The sequence below is a fragment of the Lottia gigantea genome (assembly GCF_000327385.1).
Source record: "Lottia gigantea unplaced genomic scaffold LOTGIsca_5, whole genome shotgun sequence".
NCBI lineage: Eukaryota > Metazoa > Mollusca > Gastropoda > Lottiidae > Lottia > Lottia gigantea.
Genome location: NW_008709715.1, coordinates 1,778,754 through 1,800,846, shown reverse-complemented (window position 1 = coordinate 1,800,846; position 22,093 = coordinate 1,778,754). Strand labels below are relative to the sequence as shown.

The window sequence follows — 22,093 nt, the reverse complement described above, 5'->3', positions numbered from 1 at the left end:
AAGGTCTGGTCTGTATGTATACAAGGTCTGGTCAGTATGTATATATGGTCTGGTCAGTACCTATAACAAGGTCTGGTCTGTATGTATAACAAGGTCTGATCAGTATATATAACAAGATCTGGTCAGTATTTATAACAATGACTGGTCAGTAAAAGTAACAAGAATGTAGTATGTATAGGTCAGTATGTATAACAAGGTCTTGTCAATGTGTGTAACAAGGTCTGATCAATATGGATAACAAGGTCTGATCAATATGGATAACAAGGTCACCGTGTTAATATTAAGTCTGGTCAGTAAAAAACAACAAGAATGTAGTATGTAACTGCGATTGGTCAGCATGTATAACAATATGGATAACAAGGTCTGGTCAATGTGGATAACAAGGTCTGTGTGTATAACACCGTCCTGGTGAAGACAAGGTTGTAGTATGTAACTGGTTATTGGTCTGTATGTAGAAGAAGGAAAGAAGGAATGTTACTAATTTTCCTCTTGTGTTTGATGAATACTAGGTTTATTGTCTATCAGTACATTAGTAACCTACAAGGGTACATTGGTCTTTGTAATGAAATAGTTGTAAGTTAAGTGTGATGAAAGTTGAATGAAAATGGTTAATGGTCACTACTATCTTCAAGATTCTACTCTGACCTTTCGATGGTTTTTAAAAGGTTACAATGGCCCTATAGATGGCTATGAATTCTAAACTTATAAAGTGCCACTAGAATAATTAGAAGTACCTTAAAATGTTATTAAGATTTGTTGACTAAATAAAACATAACATGCCAAAACTATTTTCTTGTTCTTCATAAGATATCGAAAAAAAATATGATATCTAGTGTTCATAATGTAATTACTCTACAAATGCCTTGAGTAATTATTTATCATTAAGTTGTACAACTCCAAAGTTTCTTCAGTATCATTTATCATGACATGAAATCAAATTTCTTTCTTTCAGGAGTGAACCTACAACAAACGGAGTATTAAATGGTCATGTCCATCATCATAATTCATTAAATTCACAACATCAACCACAACAACAGCAACAACAACTACAAAATCATATCAACTCAGGTAAGATTGTCTTTATTGTTGTTAGCTTTTTTTTTTCTACTGTGTATTTTACAGTTTTTATAATTAATAGATGTGAATTTAAGCTGTATTTTTAAACAGACTTGATATTGTACAGTGATTATTGAGATGAAGAAACAAGATAAATATTGCTATTATGATAAGGAATCAATGTGAAAGGAATAGCAGAACCAGAAAAAATCCTGTTACCATCTGGTTATAGACCAATAAAGATGAAACAGATCTCTAAATAGTAACATTGTATTGACTCAACTTATTTTCAGGTGCAGGATTGCAACCTGCATTTACATCAAATAAAATGGATTCATATCGTAAAACTCCCTTCTCATCTAACTCAGGGTGGTCACAATATGGTGGTTCGTTTCTATCAACATGATTACCCCCCTTTAATCTCTTTTCTCTAATTTGTTAAGGAAATGGTTTCAATGTATCTTTCATGTTCTATGATCATCTTTATATCATGACAATCAAAAACTGTTGAACAAAAGAAAACAGTAAACTGAATTTAGCCATCTCTTCACAATTAGGTTATGGCATTTGATTTATTCACTTGAATAACTACAGTTCCAGGATATGAAATTCTGGTATTTATTTTAAAATTTCTTGCTGACAGTCATTCATGAACTATATAGTACATGAAACCATTTTCTGTCCAACCAATATTTGTAATGTGTATGTCATATTAATGATATTTTATCTTGTTTAAACTTCAAACACAATTCACTTTCCTTTCTTCTAAACGCAAGAAACTGTACCAGATTTTTTTTATTTCTTAAAATTTTAAAAAGTGAACAATGAATGAGCTTGAAATTTGTCTACATCTGTTCTTTATCCTCTGGTACAATTTCTTAAAAATAACAAATTTTTATTTGAAGAAAATATCTTTCTTCTCTTGTCTTATGTAACTGAATATCTATCTTTCTTGAACTGTAAAAACAAGCAATTAAGAAATTCCTCTTGCAGCTTACCATATTAATCCCTCTAGCTATTAATATTAGTGCTCACCTTTCAATACTTACAGGTAGAAAAGATTCAGGCAAGCAGATTGCTCCTGTTTCTATAACTACAACTAATACTTCACCTTCAACAATGACTTCACCTACCCAACCTATTAGTATGAAAGATTTTATCAATTATGAAGGTATCCATTAGTTACCTTTTAGATTTCACCACTTCAATTCCAATGTAATTTAATATAGCTCATTGATTAGTATATAGATCAAAAGTTCCCAACAAAATTTCCTGCAAAAGTAGTAAATTTACCATTTTTGAAACATATCACTATGCTGCACCATACTGATCTCTAATGGCTGACTTTTCACTTCTGCAGCAGATGCAGTTTTCAGCCAATCACCACCAACTATACCAAAGTATAAACAATCAATAAGTCTGCCCATGTCACCAACATCATCAGAAAGATCATTCTCTATACAAAGACAGCCATTAAGTCCAGGTAGGCAATAGTGTGCTGCATGTTGCCCAACTAATAGATAACCTGATCCTGAAATGCTTATGAAATCTACACCAAGAGTCATAAATCTACAACTTGAAATCTTCTCTGAGCATCAGAAATCTACACCCTTGCACCAAACATTGAAATTCTTCACCAAATGTGTGAAATTTGTTCAAGCATCTGAACGAAGTCTTACTTAAAGCATCTCAAATTGACTCCCCAAATATTTCCAGAACCTAGATTTGTTGAACTATATTCAAACATTCCTATTCTAATTGAATTTGCCTTCTATAAACTAGTGATTTGAAGCTGTCTGTGTTGATTACTGATGAATTCTAGACATTTTATCTCAATCACCTGTTTACCTCATTCCATATAGCAGGCTTTTAATTCTCCTATGCCAGATATTATTAGAAATATATCCTTCTGCTTTGTAGAGCTACAGTCATCCCAGAGCAAATACTAACAAACTTTAGCTCATATCCTTTCCTTCTCTGATTTTCTTTCCTTCTCTGATTTTCTTTCCTTCTCTGATTTTTTATCCTAGCTATGACCTTTTGCTGAGATATTTTTTCTGATCTGATTTTCAGGAAGCCACCAAAATCCAGCCATGTCTGGTTCCTATGAAAGAGCTACTAGGCCTTTAGGTACAACATTGTCTATGCATGACTCCTCATGTTGATAAAATGTCATAAATTTCTAACCATGAATATTGTTAAAATCTTAGATTAGATATTATTTTGATCATCATTCAGTATTTACAACAATAATTCATCTGGTTCGCGGTGGCTTAACTACCATACGGACAGGTTGAACCATAAACCACAGGCCCCCCACCTTCAAAAAAAAAAATACAAATGAAACAGCATTAATACAGACTGAAAATCTTTAAATCTTCCATTAATAGGCATTAAATTGAATTCCAAAGGGGTCTCGGAATGCAAGAGAGCATTATGTTTAAATAAAAATTTGCAGGGATAGGGGCTCCAATGGGCTTATATCCATGGACCCCCACAGATCTAGTTGAGCCACTGCTCATTTTGTCATAATCATTGAGTTATTTACTGCAGTATTATTACAATTGTTCTAAAATTAAGGCAATTCTAAATTTGGAAGGAAAATTATTTCAATTAGCAGAAATTGTAAAAAAATTTCATTCTAAAATCCAAACTTATTTTCATTATTCTCCAGACTAAGTATAAATTTTCATTATCAATATTACACAAATCTTCTAGAATATCATATATTATAGCCTTCAAAGCTGAAAATATATAGAAAATTTTGTGCTTGCTATTTTCCCATTAGGCGTAGAATATCTAATTTGAAATGTTGTATTATATAATTGTATAATAATGTGTGTGTTTAATGCTTTGCTTCTACATAAAAGCATTGACATTGACTGGATATATTGTTCAGCTTTCGAATGTAATTTCACATCTCTCTATAAACTGACACTTTTTAGATTTTCAACAACCCACATGTACTGTAGATAGTTATAAATATATTTTTTTGTTTTTCCCTCTGTAAATTAGATTTACGATGGGGCCAGAAACGTCATAAGTCGAGCATGCTACAGCAGTGGGGAACAAGTAAAAAAGATAAAACTGTGTTGCCTAAACCTGTTGTCAATTTTGATGTGATACTACCTGGACCTGATAGTACAGCTAGTAGACTTTCTCCTAGACTCTCACCTGCTGGTAGTAGATCCAGACGCATGATGCAAGCTCAATATAGTGGAGGTAGATTTAACTTGCTTCTAAAGCATGTCCACCTCTTTAACCACTAGATGTGTTGTCAACCTCTTCAGAAGTCATTTTTAACACGTCATTACCACTTTCTTGTTATCTTTTTTGAATTCAGAAACATCAAACCCAATATTAACATACATCATTAAGTTTCCTTACAAATGTAAAAACATTTTTAACTTTCTATTTTAAAAATCAAATATAGCTCAAATGATGAACCCCAATTGAGATTCCTAATCTGCATTTCTTTAGCATTTCTACAATTTAGTTGGTGAAAAGGAGAATAAAGATGATAATGTAATTGAAAATTTCATCAGAACCTGAAAAAATTATTAAATAACACACTGGTTTACTTCACTTGATGATTCATTTTATTCTTTTTTCCAAATGTTATTGAAATATTGCCAAACTCTACTAAATATACCAGAATAAAGTAGCACATTGAAGCTGTTTAAGATATGTAAGCTACTTGACTGGGTTTGTGAGGCAACTTTTTGTTATATTCTTGAGAATCTTCTGAAACAATATTGGATGTGTTTTTTGAATGCAGTATTTGATTCGTGAATACTTAAATAAATGTTAAGTTGTAACACCCTGAATTTTATTATCGCATGTATATATATAATTAAATTAATTTCAGAGATTTCAAACTGATAATGACCTTAAGTGATGTACTTGTTATTAAATGAAAAGTCAAATTAACTTATGACAATATTGCAGTAATGAATGTGTCTGTTATTAAGCTATGGGAAACACCCAGATGACCTTTTTTTAGCAAGTTATATGATGCTCAGTGTATTCTTATTTCAATTTATTTATTAATAGAAATCAAAGTGGATCATCCCAATCAATTCTCTCAGCCACCACAACCAGGACAAATGGCCGTACCTTATTATACGCCTTCCCGTCATGCTGGAAGACCAGTACCTCAGAAAGATTCTCATGAAAGGAATGTTCCAATAACTGTGTTATCACCACAACAAAATAGAAACAGAAGTTATAGTGAAAGTGACCCCTATGGATTTAATATTGGACAAGTTTTAGAGCCTGAACGTCAACCTTGGCGTGCTGGTCCATCTGAACCACCTAAGCCAAATTATGGTTCAGCTGGATCTTATGCAACATTACCAGTGAAACGAGCAGCCAAACAACAGCCAGTAGTTAAAAAAGCTAGTGACACTAATGCAATTCAACATAATGATCAACGCTATGATTTTAATATGTATTCCACATTACCTACAATTAAACCTTTAAAATCAACTCAAAAAATAGACACAAGTGATAGTTATAAACAAAATCAAAGCTTTGATTATTCTCAGCCATTATGGACCAATCAGGAAACACCAAGAGTTTCATCCTCTTTTCCAAAATCTCAACAAGGTGCGTTTGGTGACAGTACACCCTCAGCTAGTTCAACTTTAACCAGTTCAGATTCTCATGATACAATCGTTAGTGGTACTAGTTCTAAAGACTTTCGTAAACCCATCAATGTTATACATGAAGAAATGAAACCTATACAAGTTGTCCATGAAGAGAGGGCTCCAAGTAAACCTATAAAATATACTTATCAAGATTTTATGAAACCTCAAAGAGCCGTTCGTGAAGACTTCAAACAAGAGCCTCAAGAAGAATTTATTAAACCTCAGAAAGTTGTAAGAGAAGAATCTAAACCTCGAGCTAGACAACCTATACAACCATCTGGACCTGCTGAGGTTCAAGAAGAAATGATTGTTCCTCAGAAGAAAGAGGATGTTCAGATGTATAAAAGAGGTATTTTACTCTATGCCTGATGAGAATGGTTGTACTTGCATCGTTTGTTATGATGATATGGACTGTTTGAGTGAATCTTGGAATGACAATAACCTCAGAATGATTTTTACACTAATCTGATTTCATCATATCATTTTGATTCAGACTTTGATTATAACATGCATGGAAAGGGATTGAAACTGTTCTTTTTGAATAAATAATGCATGATCAATTTGCCATTTTTTTTCCTTTACTTTTCTGCATCTTTAAGTACCTCAAGTGTTGTTTGGACATTGCTACTCAGAATGGAAAAGAATCACTTTACTTAACAGTAGGCTGTATCTATTTCTCTTTTTGTTTCCAGGCTTGTGGCATTTATGAAAATGTACTAGGATCAAACCTGAATTTTCATATTTCTTAATGTACTTTTATTTGATTGGTATACAGTCAAGTAACCTAATTTTGTGGAAACCTATTATTCGTGGATTTCCGGAAAGAATTAATAATTTACATGAGCGACCTTGCGCGACCTCCGCATTAGTTTGTTTTGATAAACATGGGTTTTCTCTGCAATTTCAGCTAGTAGAATGAATCCAGTAGTTTCAAGCAAGGTAAAATGTATTAATGTATACTTTGACAAATACAAAATGGCGGATTTCAGTTATTACCAAACGTCACCATTTATTATTGGCCGAAATTCCTTATAATCCCAAGCGGTAATCGGAATTCCAAGTGTCGTCTGCTAGAATGTAGTCCAACGAATGAAGTCACGTGATCAACTAACGGATTCCGTGTCAGTTGAAAATTTCTATGGAACACAAAGTGGACCATATTCTTATGTTATTTCAGTGACTTTTAGCAATAAATCACGCTACGTATCTTATTTTGTCAGTCACAATTTTATTTTAAAATCGTGGTTCTTTCAAGGAATTGTCACTAGTTATAATGAATTGATATTAAAGATAAATACTAAGAGAAGTTAATTATACCACCCGGTATCCATACAACGTGTTTTTCTAGACTTATTTATAGATCAAACATTGTACACGAAAATAGGTGAGGCATTCTGCCTCCGTTACGGAGTTGGTTGCTCATGAAATATGGGTCAAAGTGAAGGATTGATAAATAAAATCGAAACAGACCAATTTTTATTATTTTGTAGAATATCTGAGGAAACATCTAGACATAAAACTTTTTTTTCGTTTTTTTGACTTTGACGAAATTCGGTGTTGAATCCTTATATGCACGAAAATAGGTTACACCACTGTAATAAATGAATGTGTTGTTTTCGTCCTGTAATGGCATGTACTAAAGAATCCTTATCTTCTGTCATATTTTGAATCTAACATATATTTATGAAAAGTTTTTGTGAGATTAAATGATATATACCTTGTCATGTATTTGAATTTGAGTCTTTTTGAGGAACCATGATTGAAACTTGCAATTTTGACATACGGCCCTTCTGCTATAATGCTATCTATAATAGCTATGACCTTTATACAAAATCAAACATAAACTTGAGTATTTTGTTAAATGATATTATTTGGATCAATCAAAATCTAATGCTAATGTAAGCCAATGGCCAGCTTTATCTACCTGAAAATGATAAACCTTTAAAACAATGATTCTATATTGATTGGGACAACTCCAATTTACAGTAGTTGTCATGACCACCTCATTATTGTTGACATTTTTTAAACCAATATTTGTCAATATTTATAAATATTAGATCCATTTCCTCTCAATGATTTCTATTGAAACCAATTTCAACTATTGAACTTTATAGATAGAGCTGTGTTTGTACCTTGGTATCATAATATGACATCTAACCTTTAAATAGTAGTTAGTATCAACCAGTACATTTCTTATATATTGAGTTTGGTTATAACTAGACATAACAATTTGTTGAACTTAAATCAACTGTTACCATTGAAGGTTGATAGACTAACTAAAGATTTAGCTAGATTTTCAATAACTAATCATATTTTTCTAATTTCAGCTCCCGATTTTGGCAGTTTACCAAAGACTAAATCACCCAATCAAAAGAAAGGTTTGTACATGAATTCCTCACTTTAAAGACTTTTTTTTGTCCAATGTACTTAAATGAACTTACTTTCCCTGAGAATTGTATAATTGATTTTTTATGACCTTACACAATGAGAACCTTGACAAGAATATAACCATGACACCATTTTTAGCTACATGTGAACCAATGTTACACTCAGTATTAGTAACGATTCTACCTTCTTCTTGCAGATATTGGAACATTTCACACTCTTCCATCCAAATCATCTTCTTCACCTTCAGGTACTGTTCATTTTACCTTTTCATTTTAAATAACTGTTATGTGAAATGCACCAAGATGACACTGAATTAATAGAACTTGCCTAATCTTTTATGATGAAACAGCTGACTGATCAGAGTTGCTACATAGCATTATAATTTAGATCAAAATGATATCTTGTACAAAACTTAATTAGTGACAGGGTCTGATAGGTGTTTAACAGGCATTGGCAATCACATGAGATGGTCATATTAGGAAATGATTAAAAACAAAAACAAGTTCTTGTATCTGGCAGTCATGACAATTGTTGGTCAATAACATCCATGGTCTGTAGTTCATGAGATAACCAACAGAATTGGTATAAGCATTGGTATTCAAACTACAATCTATATGCCAGATTCTCAATATGAAAATTGCTATAGATAGCTAAGATTGAGCCCTTTCAGCCTTTTAAAGGGTATATTTTATTGACTTTATCTCTGATGTCCCTCTATTTTGTGTTGCTTCATACAATTGATGCTGATGGTAAATTACATTTATATTTTAGCTAAACCAACAGCACCTGTAGTTAATGGTAATGTTACTAGTCATCATACATTAGGTCCCTTATCACCAACATCATCTAAACAAGGTTAGTTAGACATTATTAGATGTACTTAATATCCAAATTCAAAAATATCTTCTTCTTGGTGATGATCAAATATTACGGTTCTGGTGCTATATTTTTTTCATGGTTCAGATACGTTCTCATGTATGAATAACGTTGTCAGGAGAACAATAGTTGTTGAAAATTCCTCTTCAATTGTGTTTATTTCTTTGCAGGAGTGTGGTCACCTGGAACAAAACCATCAACTTTTGTCAAGGCAGCACCAGAAATAAGTCCTAGACCAGTCCAACCAGAACCATCATTTAATGTGAAGCCTGTTTGGACACCTGGTGGTAGTCCGTCTGGTGCTAGAAAAGAATTTAAACCAGTTAAATTAAATACCAATGTTAGTTATAAACCTGTAGAAAAGCCTAAACCAAAACCAAAAGTAGGTCTTCAATGATGCTGTATCATTATCCAATAAACAGAAAAACAATTTGTGGAATAGCCAAATTGTTTCACTTTAATTTACACTTCTTGGGTGAATTAGCCCCATGCTTCTTTAGGTTTACACTGGTTTTGTTGATATATTAAATTATATTGTTTCTGCAGGTAATTTCCCCGTCAGTAAGACCAGATGACGGTTTTTCTTGGCAACCTCCAGACAGTCCTAGCAGTAGAGATCCAACTAAATTACCAACTAGTGCAGTTCAGTACCAATTAGCTAGCTCTAAATTAGAATCATTATTACCAGAAGCTATAGAAAATGCACCTCCTATGAATGGTCTAGATACATCTTTTGATTCTACTAAGGATGACCTCCATTTACCACAGACACAGAGTCCTTATATAACTTTATTACAGAAGAGTAGAGGTAGGAATAATTGATGATCTGAAAATTTAATTTTGTTCTGTATTGTTTGTTCCTAAGACTGACAGTGTGGTTCTATTTGTTGGTATTGGTACTGCCAATAATGGTTTTGAAATGAACTTAAAAGGCATGTTCTTGGAGTTGGTGTTCATTTTCATATTTTGCCACCCACTATTTCATTCATGGTCAATATAATAAATTTATGAGTGTTTGGGGACTTCATCTGTTTGATTTGCATGTTATTTCAGAAATAGAACAACTGAGTGATATATCTAACATAAAACAACCAGTTATGGTTATGGATGGTAAGACAATACTGAACAGATCTTTAGTAACTAATCCTCAAATATCAAGCTCTTGTAGCAGCACCTTTTGTTTTTGTTTGCTTATTAGTGCTTAAGATTTACTTGTACTAATTTAAGGACTATTTTTTTTTTGGTACTCTGGTATTATGCGGTTCTAACCTGTATGTTGATACACATTCAGGAAAGGGTTAAAATCATTTGAACACTCATCTTCATACTTTTGATTGAAAATAGTAGTTTTGTACATGCACATGCACTCCACTCTTCAAAGACTTGAACAATGTATACAATGTGATCAGGTTTCAATGGTGAAGGCTAATGCTTGGTGTGAGATAAACATTCACTAGCTTATAGATGGATAAGATATTAGTTTGTTTTTTCATAGATTGCTTTTCAGTCACTTATGTGTATTTAATAATAACTTACAGCTTTTAGAAAGCATGCTTAGGGGATTTTTTGAGGTGAAATTTTACCATGGGATCTTATTCAGTTAAATATGATTTTTATTAGAGCCCTTACCACAGGGATATTACATAACAACTAAGAAGGTTATATCTTAAAATGTATTGATCTTGGGAGATTCTGCTTATAGAGCTTTTGGCAATACGTCATAGCTATTAACTTAATCATGATATGATAGATATATTTTAAATTGTAATTTTAGTATTTAGATATATCAATATATTAACCATGCTTAATTTTAACAATTTATTTACCTTCATACATTTGGATAATTCTGTATTCATTTTTATATCCACTGCAATGTCTCCTGAAATCTGTTATGTTTTGTGATGTGATATCAGAAAGGCTTTTGTAAAAGGCTTGTTTCCCAAAGAGAATCTAAAAAATAGTCCTTATAAAAATGTCCAAAATTTTAAGAGTAATCAATGTTCATGATGGAAGACAGCATATAGATCATAACAAATGATTTACTTGTGTTCAACTTTAGATGGTCAACAATTCTATACTCTATCTTTGATGTATATTGTAGAAGGCCAGTTCCCTAAAGGTGCTAAATATATTGGTAAAGTGGAAAGAGTAGAGGGTGATCAGAAACATACAGATACCTACTATACTACTAAAACTGTAGAAGAAGAAGCCTCTAGTAAAGTTATTGAACAAAAACCAAAAATATTTGATGGAATTGGTCCTGTAGATCAGGAAGGCGTTCCATTAGCATTTAGGAAAGTAAGTATATATTATATTCGATTTCAGATTAAGTGAATAAGATTTTTTCAAATTCCCTGAATTTATAGTAGTGATATGTAGTAGGTAAAATTTCATTTCATTTTCTAAGTAGCATGATTAAATGCAACAATTCAAGTGTATCTATTTTATGATTTTGTGTTGAAAATTAAAAGGGCTGTAACAATTAAAAAGATTTTTCTATAAAATATTGAAATCCAAATAAAAAACATCTTTCCTTATTTCAGAATATAGATGAAAAGAATCAACATGCATGGTACAGACAGATGTATAAAAATTTGCATAAAACAGAGAAAAAAGATGGTATGTATTATTATTGTTTATCAATATTGTGATTTTAAAATGAAAGATATGAGTCCATATTTTTCAGATACCCTCACTTTTATTATTTGTAATAAAATTCTATTATTTATATGTTGTATTCTTTGTATTTCCTTTATTTTTAATCAATATTTTCAATAACACAAATTGACTCTATCTTCCTTTTCATACTTTAAATACTTATCCACATCTTTTTATTAACAATTTGTGACTTCCAGGCAGATTATAAAGAAGTTCATTGACAAAGTTAATTTGTTGAAAAACTTTCATAGTGCATAATGATAACATTTTACATGAAAAAAAAAACCAAAATTTGCTATGCTTTGAAACTTTGATAAGAATTTAATACGGCCATTATTGTATGAATTTTTTATCATTAACCATGATCATTTTCCTAACACTATTTGCCGATCACTTTGATTTTATTCCTCACTCTTATAACTGGATATTCATTTTCTTTGCTTAGTATTAATCAGCCCTTCTACTGCCTTGAAGTTACATTTCTTTTAATTTGATGCTTTCATTATTAACCCACTGGTGAAGGTATATATATATATTGTTCCAACTTATTTTATTACAGAATTATTGGGAATTAATGACATCATAGATTCTATTTTCGAGGATGCAGGTGCTTATATTTATGAATTATTTGTTTGTGACTGCATGTGTTCATGTCTAGTCTGCAGAAATCAAATTAATATCATTTGTTGTATGTTTATTTAAAAAAAAAAAAACAATTCCAGTGTGAACATATTTGATAACTAAATTTAAAGCATATCCTGAATTTTTGGACATAAAACATCCAAGTTTAATAATATAAATCTATCAATGTGCATCTAAAATGAAAGATTGATTGCTTAAGATTGTTAACAACTAAATTTCTTAGGAACTCTTCTAACTCTTGACATTGACATGCTAGGACTAACAATATCTATTTACAGCAGGGTCAAGTGGGGTATCCTCAGCCTTTCACATACTGAGGGAGATAGGAATCCAATCAAATGTCATATTGTCTCTGAATTTTACTGACTGAGGTATTGGTACAACATGCCATACATAATAGATATGAGACTTTCAATTTTAGACATTTGGCTTCAAGCAATGGATTCTAGTACGCAAAAGGCTTTATTGATAATAAACATTTTGAGCACTATTAAATAAATTTGGTACTAACTAAGTGTAACCTGCTTGACCATTTACCACATTTATACTTAATACATATTTTCAGATATATAGAAAACATGTTTACCTTGCTTTCGTTTTTCCTAATTCAAATTATCATATTTTGCATCCGTGTTATATCTTTGGACAATTAAGCAGTGAACTAAATAGATAATTCAACTTAACCAATTTCTGGATTTAATAAGCATGCTGCTTAATTCTACCCTTATATATATTTGCATTGTTTTAATTTTAAACATTTGCAAGGACACAAATTTTTACAAAATGCTCTTTTTAGATGTTTAATACATTTTATGCCCACAAGTATATCATGTTGAATCTGTAACAATATATGACCCAATGTATCTGTATGTTATATCACTATATTACTAGTACATATGTTATTATTTTCTATTTTGCATGGTTTACAGTTAAAAATATAGGTAAGCACTGGATAGCAAGATACATGTTTAATTATGTTGCTGCTTTTGTCACATTTATTGCTTTGGTGGTAGAAACTTTTCTGTCCATCATGCCATATATAGTTATATTTTTTTAACCAAAGATACATGCACTTTGAGTGTGAGAAAGAAGTTTTGAATGCATGTCTATAGAAATATGTCCAAAAAAGAGTAGATAGAAAGTTGAAAATGTGGTATTCTACATTACCAATTTCAATAAATCAAAAGAATTAAATAGATGTTTTGGTCAGAGTTAAAAAAAAAAACATTTTTTTGGTGGGTTTTTGCAGTATTTTAGTATCAGGAATATGTTAGATTTGGATTTGTTTCCACAACGGGTTTTTTCCAAATTTGTGAACATTACTGTAAATGGAAATTATTTTGGTGCTGTGATTTTGTATTGTGTGAATGTCTGCTATTGTTTTGAAATCTCCATTTTGTTTGTCAATTGTATAGTTGACAATTTTTTATTACTGTAGTAGACAAATCTGACCAAGTTTGGAAATTTTGATTTAAGTCAGTGTTGCTGCAGTCAGCTTTCAATATTTTTAATATGCTCAAATAAATATGTTGAATTTATTAGGAATAATTGGTACTAATTCACTTTTATAAACAACCAACTTTCATTTCTTATAATGCTATTTATATCACTATTTATTTGCAAACATCACAGTCTTTTATTTTGGTTTTTGTAATTCTCAAATAGGAACAGGATTAAAAATTCATGTTTTCTTAACTCAACTGAATGTTTTAAAGGGATTGTAAAGAGGTTTTGTAAAATTTTTATGTGTCTCTGATAGCTTCAATTTGCACCATTCCAACTTTCAATCAGACGTCTGTGGGCCAAAGGGCCTTATGTGATACAAGCATATTTTGCGATTAGTGACGTCATCAAGCACTTAGATTAAGTGGAATTGCAGGAATCACAGACATCTGATTGAAATTTGGAGTGGTACAACTGATGATATCAGTGTCCCTGATACACAATTTTTTTTTTTAGAAATTCTCTTTGCAATCCATTTCAAATTTTATTTACTTTCTTGAAATTATTTTTTTCTAATCAAATGAACTAGAAGTTAATAGAAATCTGTACAAGCTAAACAAAATGTATGTTTTGATTTTTGACAATGTTCTCTTATAAACATATGGTTAATTATGAGAAATATTTATTTGTTTCCACATATAATATTTACCTCCATTATTTTTTGTAGAAGACAATGATTATACACCAACATATAGATTTCCAGAAGAAATATCAGATACAAGATCAGAAGAAGGTCAGTAGTTATAGATATTAGTATATATTGTTCATCCTGATTCCTACATTATCAAGTCATATCATTGTAAAATGGTTATGTATTTAGTCAATTTAAAAACACAGTTTTGAAATAATATACAACTGAAATTCATTTACCAAGCCTAGTTTTCAATGTCTGCTATTGCAGTTCTTTGAGTGCAGAAGCTGTAAATCAGTTAAACAATATATTTAGTACAAAACGATATGCTTTTTCCCTTATGGTCACGATTAACTAAAATACCAAAACAAGATGCAAAAAACAATAGCTATATATAGCAAAACCAAAATCTGTGTCACATCAGCATCAGATCTTCATCTTTCTTATTTCTAACTTTCATATAGCCAAGATTAAGGAAACCACAAATAATGAAGTCAATAGTAGTAAGTCATTCCACAGAAACATTTGCAATATCATGCTTTATAATGCTTTCTTCTTAGACTCAACTTGCTTTATTTCACCATATTTCATTTCAATATCTTTATTTTACACTTCATCACCATTCTAATTGTTAATTTAGTTAATTCTAATTCTGGTTCAGGTTCCATCATAAAGTTTTATTTATGTACTTAGTAAAATTTTAATATTTTTCACCACTTTTACCAATTTTCTTGGCAACAGACAACTCTTAATGGTGGTTACTTTTTCAATCTATGATAATGTTTTTTGTCTCTTTACTATGTTAAATTCTCTAAGGTTTGTTCTGCTTAAAGACTCCATCTCGAAGCTAGAAGACATTATTGGACATAAAGAGCTAACATGATTATATATGCTTAGCTTTATACATCCTCATGTAAGGGGCATAACTCTATGTTAGATGCTTCAACAGGCTGCATAGTTAGTTTTATTAGTTAACTAGTCATATTTATTGCTAATGATTCTTGTATGAAAGATATGATGCCATTACAAAATAACTGTATTGTACAATGATGATATTTCAGAAGTGAATCCATACAGACCGAGCTATGAAATACCATCACGATTTATTGGTATGTTACATTTTATCAATGCTTTAAGTACAAAATGTATGATTACAGTATTCTGATTCAAATGTAATAGTTGAAACTTTAGAAATATAGGAGCTAGAAGGGAATGGTTGAAACAGGCAGGTTTAGACAAAACGGAAAAATAAAGTTCATTCAATCAAAACCTTGGTTGTATAGTATACAGGCAGAATATTCAGTATTACTGTATCAGGATGTCCGATGTAAAGAAAATCAATATATCTCATCTATTTTGTAGATGATGCTGGCTATAGATCAGAACCAGAGGGTAAATCAAAGAATTTGTTTAAAAATAGAAGTAAAAGCACCTCTTCAGATGAGAGCAGAAGATTGTAAGTTAGTTTACTTTTAGTTGTAGGTATAAAAAGATAGAAAGACAGATCTTAAGGCAATTGATGGTTAAAGAGTGAATGAATTAATTCTGCTATTCTGTGAACTGTCCAAGCTGAAGAACATTAGCTTTAATTCATTTTGTTTTCCAAGTTTTGTTATTTATTTTAACATGAAGCTCTACAGATGAAAGTGTTTTCAGGATGAATGAGTCTTGATGAGGAAACCTTTACCCAGTACTAAGGTGGAACTTCTCACAGATTCACACCTGCTTTACAATATTTGATATTTGGCTGTGGGCCATTTGTAATTTGATAGAAACCATTGTTATTCACATGATAAATTAATCATCTCCAGAATAATGATTGTCATTATGTAAGATAATTATCAAGTTTTAATCAATTAGTGATTAATATTTTATTTCTTTCTTGAAATAACCATCTGCTTATCTTGCGCACAAACCCACCTGCAACTAGACAGTTTACTAATGAATAAGAATTGAAATAAGGAAATATTACTGGTAATTTGAATCTAGCTACATGTAAATCTATTTTGAAATTTGGATAATGTTGCATGTATTTGAAATACAAATTATATTACTTGTATAAGAATCTTCTTTGAAATAAGATGATGTTATGGTAATTTAAAAAATTGGATAATGTTACTTTTGAACAAATTTTAATTTGAAATTTGAAGCATTTTACTGGTAACAAAAATTAGATTTTAAAATTAAAATAATGTTACTTATGAAAAATTAGATTTATAAATAAGATAATGTTTTTTTTTTTTTTTTTGCAATTAAGATGATGATTAAAAATCTAGACCAATTTGAAATCGTTAACAAACAGATTCTCAGATATTTTATTGAGGTCTGTTTTTATGAAAGGGAAGTGCAATCATTTGGAAGTAGATATTATCAAGTAAAATGATATTTTCTCACTGATGATAAATACAAACTGTAACTGTATAACACATGCATACTTATTTTAATACAGTCATTTAAAAACAAATGTCAAAAATACCTGAGTTGATATGTGTAAAATCTGACAGGACTTATTTTATGTTTTATTACACCTTAATACTGCTACATGACACACTCTAATTTTAATCATTTTGGTTTCATCTCTTATATGAAAATAGTGTAACGTAAGAAACATGATCATGTATTCTAGTGAATATATCAAATATATGTAAGTTGTCTAATCAGCAATTTATATACATAATCTTTATTTTTATTATTGATTTGGACAATTGTTTCAGAATATTTAAATTTAATGATATTATCTTTTATTTATAATATGAAAGATGTCAAATCAGCAATTTTTATTGTTTCATTCAAATTGTAATGATTTTATTTTTATCTCTTTATTGATGTTTACAGAACAGGATAAATTGCCAAATTCAATATAAAAGTAGCCAAGTATGTTAAATTTGTGGTGGATATAAATAAACTTTCACTAGACTAATGGAGCCCCTCTGACTAGTATTCATTGATATATATATATCATATTTCCATGTGGATTGAATTTATGAATATTGAATAAGTTTGATACTCCTCAATGCAAATACTCTTCAATATGACTATTATTTTGTAATTGTCTGGTATATGTATTTTCAGATATAACTATCCTCCACCTAATGTTCAGTCTAAAATTGAAGTGTATAGAAATCAGCCAAGAAGTATCATGGAATATGAACCAGGATTCTCTTCTTTGGCCTTCCAGGAAGCTAAAACGGTAAGCATATTTCCTTTTTTTTTTAAATGAATTTAAGTAAGCATGAAGTTAAGTCAGAAAATGTGTTCTATATGTTCATAACTCTAAGCATGTTTTCTTGATTGATTATTATATATTTGATACTTTCTGAATTAAAGATAATTGGTAATTAAAAGTAGTATATTATGCTCATCTAAAATAATTGACAGATGTAAATTCTGTAGAGAACATAAAATAAGAATATGTTGCTTGCTTCAATTCAAGTACTAATTAAGGATAGCATGTTAGTTAGGTGACAGGTGATCAAATTTTATGATGCTATGATCTCCAGATCAGACATCTCTAGATCAGAAGCAGAAAACAACAATAGAAATAAAAAAGTGATATTTCCTGCAATTATATGTGATAATTATTATATCATGTGGCAAGAGCGTGTTAAAGAAAAATGTTAACATTCCTTATATATGTGCTGATTTTGAACATAATAAAAGTGAACATTTTTAATGAGTCAGTCAGAGTAATTTATTCTTAAGATTTAATAACCTACAAACAGCCCAGTTTTATACCAAAATTACTATTTTGACAAAGTTGATTTTCTTTCAAATACATAACAATAGAAGAATCGAACAATGGTAGTTTAAAGTCTGAAGTGTACAGATGTGTCTAGAATAATCAATAAATAAACTGTGTATATTGATTAATATAGCCTCGTTTTAAAGCCACTGTTATTTCACATGGGGTATTATTACCTGTAATTAACGTGTTGACAACCGTTTTAACTCAGGTTTTAAAACTTGATCTATGTACACAGTTTTGTGTGTTGTTGACACGGATTAGCAGACGCACTGTTTTAACATCCGTTTGACTGGAAGTTAACAAGGGTAAGGTTCTTTGTTCTCTTTACCTGCTTAACAATGGAATAATCAGTTCTACAGGTACCATTGTTTTATTCTTCTTTTGTCTACTTTCACTTTGTGACAAATTTGATATGATAGTTTTGTTTCATACAAATTTGATGTTTATTTTAAATTTTGATCTGATTTTAGAAATTTAAAAAAATAACTAAAGATTCTATGGTGTTAATGCTATTTGAATGTTTTTAGCAATAACAGACAGATTTTGAATGATAACTATAATCTAAATCTTGTGCATGGATTTGGAAATTTCTCAAATATCAGACTCTGCCACACCCCACTTGTTCTTGTTATTCTTATTGATTTTTGTCTAGTTTAATATCTATGCTATTTTATATAATTTATATACTATGACTTCAGTATGACTCAACTATATAGCATGATTCCTAATCCTTCAATGTTTTTTATTATGTTCACTGTAGAAATCTCCGGAGGTGAGGCAACGTTCACATTCTGTACATTCAACGCCACCCAGAAAATTTAAGGTAAATCACCAACTAGTGTGATAGCTTATTGAGGGGTATCAAATCTGATATTTATTATGACACAGCTTTACAACGCTTTATCTTTTTATCTTTTCTAGTAGATAGTAGTTTTTAAGTGGTGGTTTTTCTTTTTACTGTTTGTGGTCTCACACACCCAACATGCTTTGTAGTCTTTAGTTATCTTTACAGGAATTTCTTATCTGCACTGTTTACATTTTTTTTTATAACAAATCCTCTTAAACTGCAGTCATAACAAATTACATCCAACAAATTCTGTTTGGATGTAAGAAATCTTTTTGAGGGGAAAATCATTATATCTGTTTGAAGCAAAATTATGTATATCAAAAGTCATATGTTCCAATGCTGACTATTTTGGTATTTATTTTGATAACATGGTATATGGTATAGTAATAGTGAACACAGCAGGTTTGAAATAGTGTGATTATAGTCACTTAAGGTGGGGCAGTTTGTCTACAGATTCAAAGTTACTCATTTGATTCGCAACATTTTGAGGGAAAAATTCATATCGAAAAATTCACTGACTTATGACAACTGGGTGGTAACATAGATTCTGACTCCTCAAGTTGAGAGCATATCAAGACATCAACTAAAATATAGATAACTGACAGCAACTGCAATCTTTCAGTAGTCTCATCTGGGCTCTCAAATGAATCTAGCGATTGACCAGATACTACAAGATACTACCAGTTGCTAACATTTGTCAAAATCCAGTAGCTCTCAGATTCTGTTAACGGCAAGTCACCTTAACCACCTAAAAATCTTTTAACTTTGAGGAAGCGTAGCAAGTTGTCAATGATGCCCTAACTTAAGTTGATATCCCCTGAAAAATTGGGGCAGTTAATATTCAATGTTAAAAAGGACATGCAACATAAGGACAAAACAATATTTATGTGAAACACATATGTAAAAGTATTTATCAATATATATAATAATTTATATATTGATAGTTTTGACAGCTGGTACATTCTTACTGTCATATATATATATATATATATATATCTATAATGTTATAGCTTTTTTACTCTCTGTATTTATATCTAGATAATCTATAGATGAAATATAATTTATGTATAATGTCTTGTCATCAGGACTATTGTCAAAATGGTTGCCAGACATGATGAATTGTGATTCTAAATGATTTAATGTAATTTGTACATTATGGTAGTATTTTGATGAGAAGAAGTTCTTGCTTCAAAATTCTATTTACTTACCACTGACAAAGAGTTTTAAGAACTACTGTGTTTGGTAGGAGCAAAAGGACATTAGTGTTAAAAATTTAGTATTAAGATATTTAAAAGTTATGTTCAAAAATGGAATCAATAATATTTTTCAAATCATTTTGTATCTATGGATTTAAACTTTAAGCAAAGCTCACAGTGACTTTATCGACCACTTGAGAACTAATCAGAGGGGTTTAGAAACAAACAGATTTTCAGTTTGAAAGTTTACATTAAACTAAATATGTCTAGGAACAACACTGGTATTTTCTTTCTCTGTACTTACTTTTTAAATATTTGCTTTCTTTTTTAAAATTTGGTGAAAAGATGTCTATTATCTCTATAATTATAAGATCAAAATATTGTGATCTTAGCTTTGATACTTTATGAATATTCCTGAAATAGTTGTTGTTTTTTCTGGGCCACTGTCAGTGTTTTCACTTGATTGAGCTTACGTTCAATTATCCTTAGCAACTTTCTAAATGGAACAAAGTTGTCCTAGGTTCGACTTCCAGGTAGTTGTTAACATACACACTTACATTCTCTCATGACCTGGAAGTGGGTCAAAAACCCTGATGGTGTGTTGTTATTGAAATATTGGAGAAGCAGACGTGGGATTTACTACTTCTGAAAAGTACTTGCACAGCTCTATTATGTATTTTGGTAATGCAAAAATATTGATGACTAAATGCCCATTTACCAAGGGTCAGTGCTAGTGACTATAAAAAGTCATGTTGGATAGTCAGGATGACTATCTCAATTACATCACTGATGGTGGTATCAGGTGGAATAATTATAAAGATAACAGAGGAATATAATGAGTAGTTGGCTAGGCTAGTCTATACTATTTTATTATATTGATTCCATTTCTATTAATCAATATTGTTTAATCATCAAAATGACATGCTGAAATTCGATTTTCAACTATATAATGTCTAAGATAATTGATTGATGAATCAGGTGGAAAAAAATCTTTTATTTAGCTTTATCTAATAAGATTTTATACAAGTTTGATATTACTTGATTTTTCATCTTTTACCCCAGAAAGATGCTATATTATTTCCAGTTTCAATGATGAATATAGACATTAAAGTTTAATATTTGAAAAGCTAAAATTTGATATATTATTTATAGCTATAGTCAGATAACAGTTTTATTGACTAAATTCTAAGTTGATAGTATTCTCTATAATTTATAGGAATATTGTACAAACAATATGAAAGATTGATGATAGTAGGTTATGTCAGGGCTAGATTGATAAATATAGGTGTGTCTGTAATACTACATTGAAATCATGCAATCTTGGACTTCTATTTGAAAATCTGTAAGGTTTTTTTTTTATATAATCCTTTTCAGTGGTTTGCTTTGAAGTGTTTTTTTCACTAGCCTTTCCAGAATCTTTGTCATTTGAATTCTTTTTTTCAGCCTAAAGGGAATTATTCTCAGATGACAGGACTTACTTATTTTTGTTCAAAATAATCTTTGATATTATATTTAAGTACTCTATTTAAATATTAAGTCATTATGTATGTATGCATATCAATTAGAATGTTCATTATTGAAGATTAATTACCATATTACCAATAATTTGTTATTAAATATAAATGTTTATATTTATAGGTACATAATCCACCAGCAGATAAACCAGGCCAATTCAGTAATTAGTAAGTATTATTTATGGTATTTTATGAATTGCAAAATAAACATATTATACACCCATTCATTCAGTCTGAATGCATAACCAGATTTATAGTAGCCTACCATTGACAAACCTTCTAGAAACTTATACATAGCCACATATGTATGTATGTGGCTATCTAATGCATTTAGCTCCATGATAAAACCTGACATAAATAGTGTATGCAGCTACATGATAATACCTGA

At 30.4% G+C, this 22,093-nt stretch overlaps 2 protein-coding genes across 2 annotated transcripts; both read left to right on the top strand.

The window, feature by feature from the left end:
• Window positions 1-337: 337 nt before the first annotated feature.
• LOTGIDRAFT_154107 (hypothetical protein) lies at window positions 338-3,221 on the top strand (the record flags this gene model as incomplete). Its single annotated transcript, XM_009061830.1, has 6 exons — window positions 338-384; window positions 953-1,068; window positions 1,350-1,442; window positions 2,108-2,227; window positions 2,417-2,539; window positions 3,130-3,221. The coding sequence occupies 6 exons, from the start codon at window positions 338-340 to the stop codon at window positions 3,219-3,221; spliced, it is 591 nt and encodes a 196-aa protein (XP_009060078.1).
• An 885-nt stretch (window positions 3,222-4,106) lies between these two features.
• On the top strand, window positions 4,107-21,874 carry LOTGIDRAFT_228968 (hypothetical protein; the record flags this gene model as incomplete). Its single annotated transcript, XM_009061829.1, has 17 exons — window positions 4,107-4,278; window positions 5,110-6,054; window positions 8,033-8,083; window positions 8,290-8,340; window positions 8,865-8,948; window positions 9,140-9,351; window positions 9,516-9,777; window positions 10,023-10,079; window positions 11,071-11,267; window positions 11,513-11,588; window positions 12,187-12,234; window positions 14,440-14,505; window positions 15,465-15,512; window positions 15,766-15,859; window positions 17,476-17,593; window positions 18,909-18,971; window positions 21,830-21,874. The coding sequence occupies 17 exons, from the start codon at window positions 4,107-4,109 to the stop codon at window positions 21,872-21,874; spliced, it is 2,589 nt and encodes an 862-aa protein (XP_009060077.1).
• Between the last annotated feature and the right edge of the window lie 219 nt (window positions 21,875-22,093).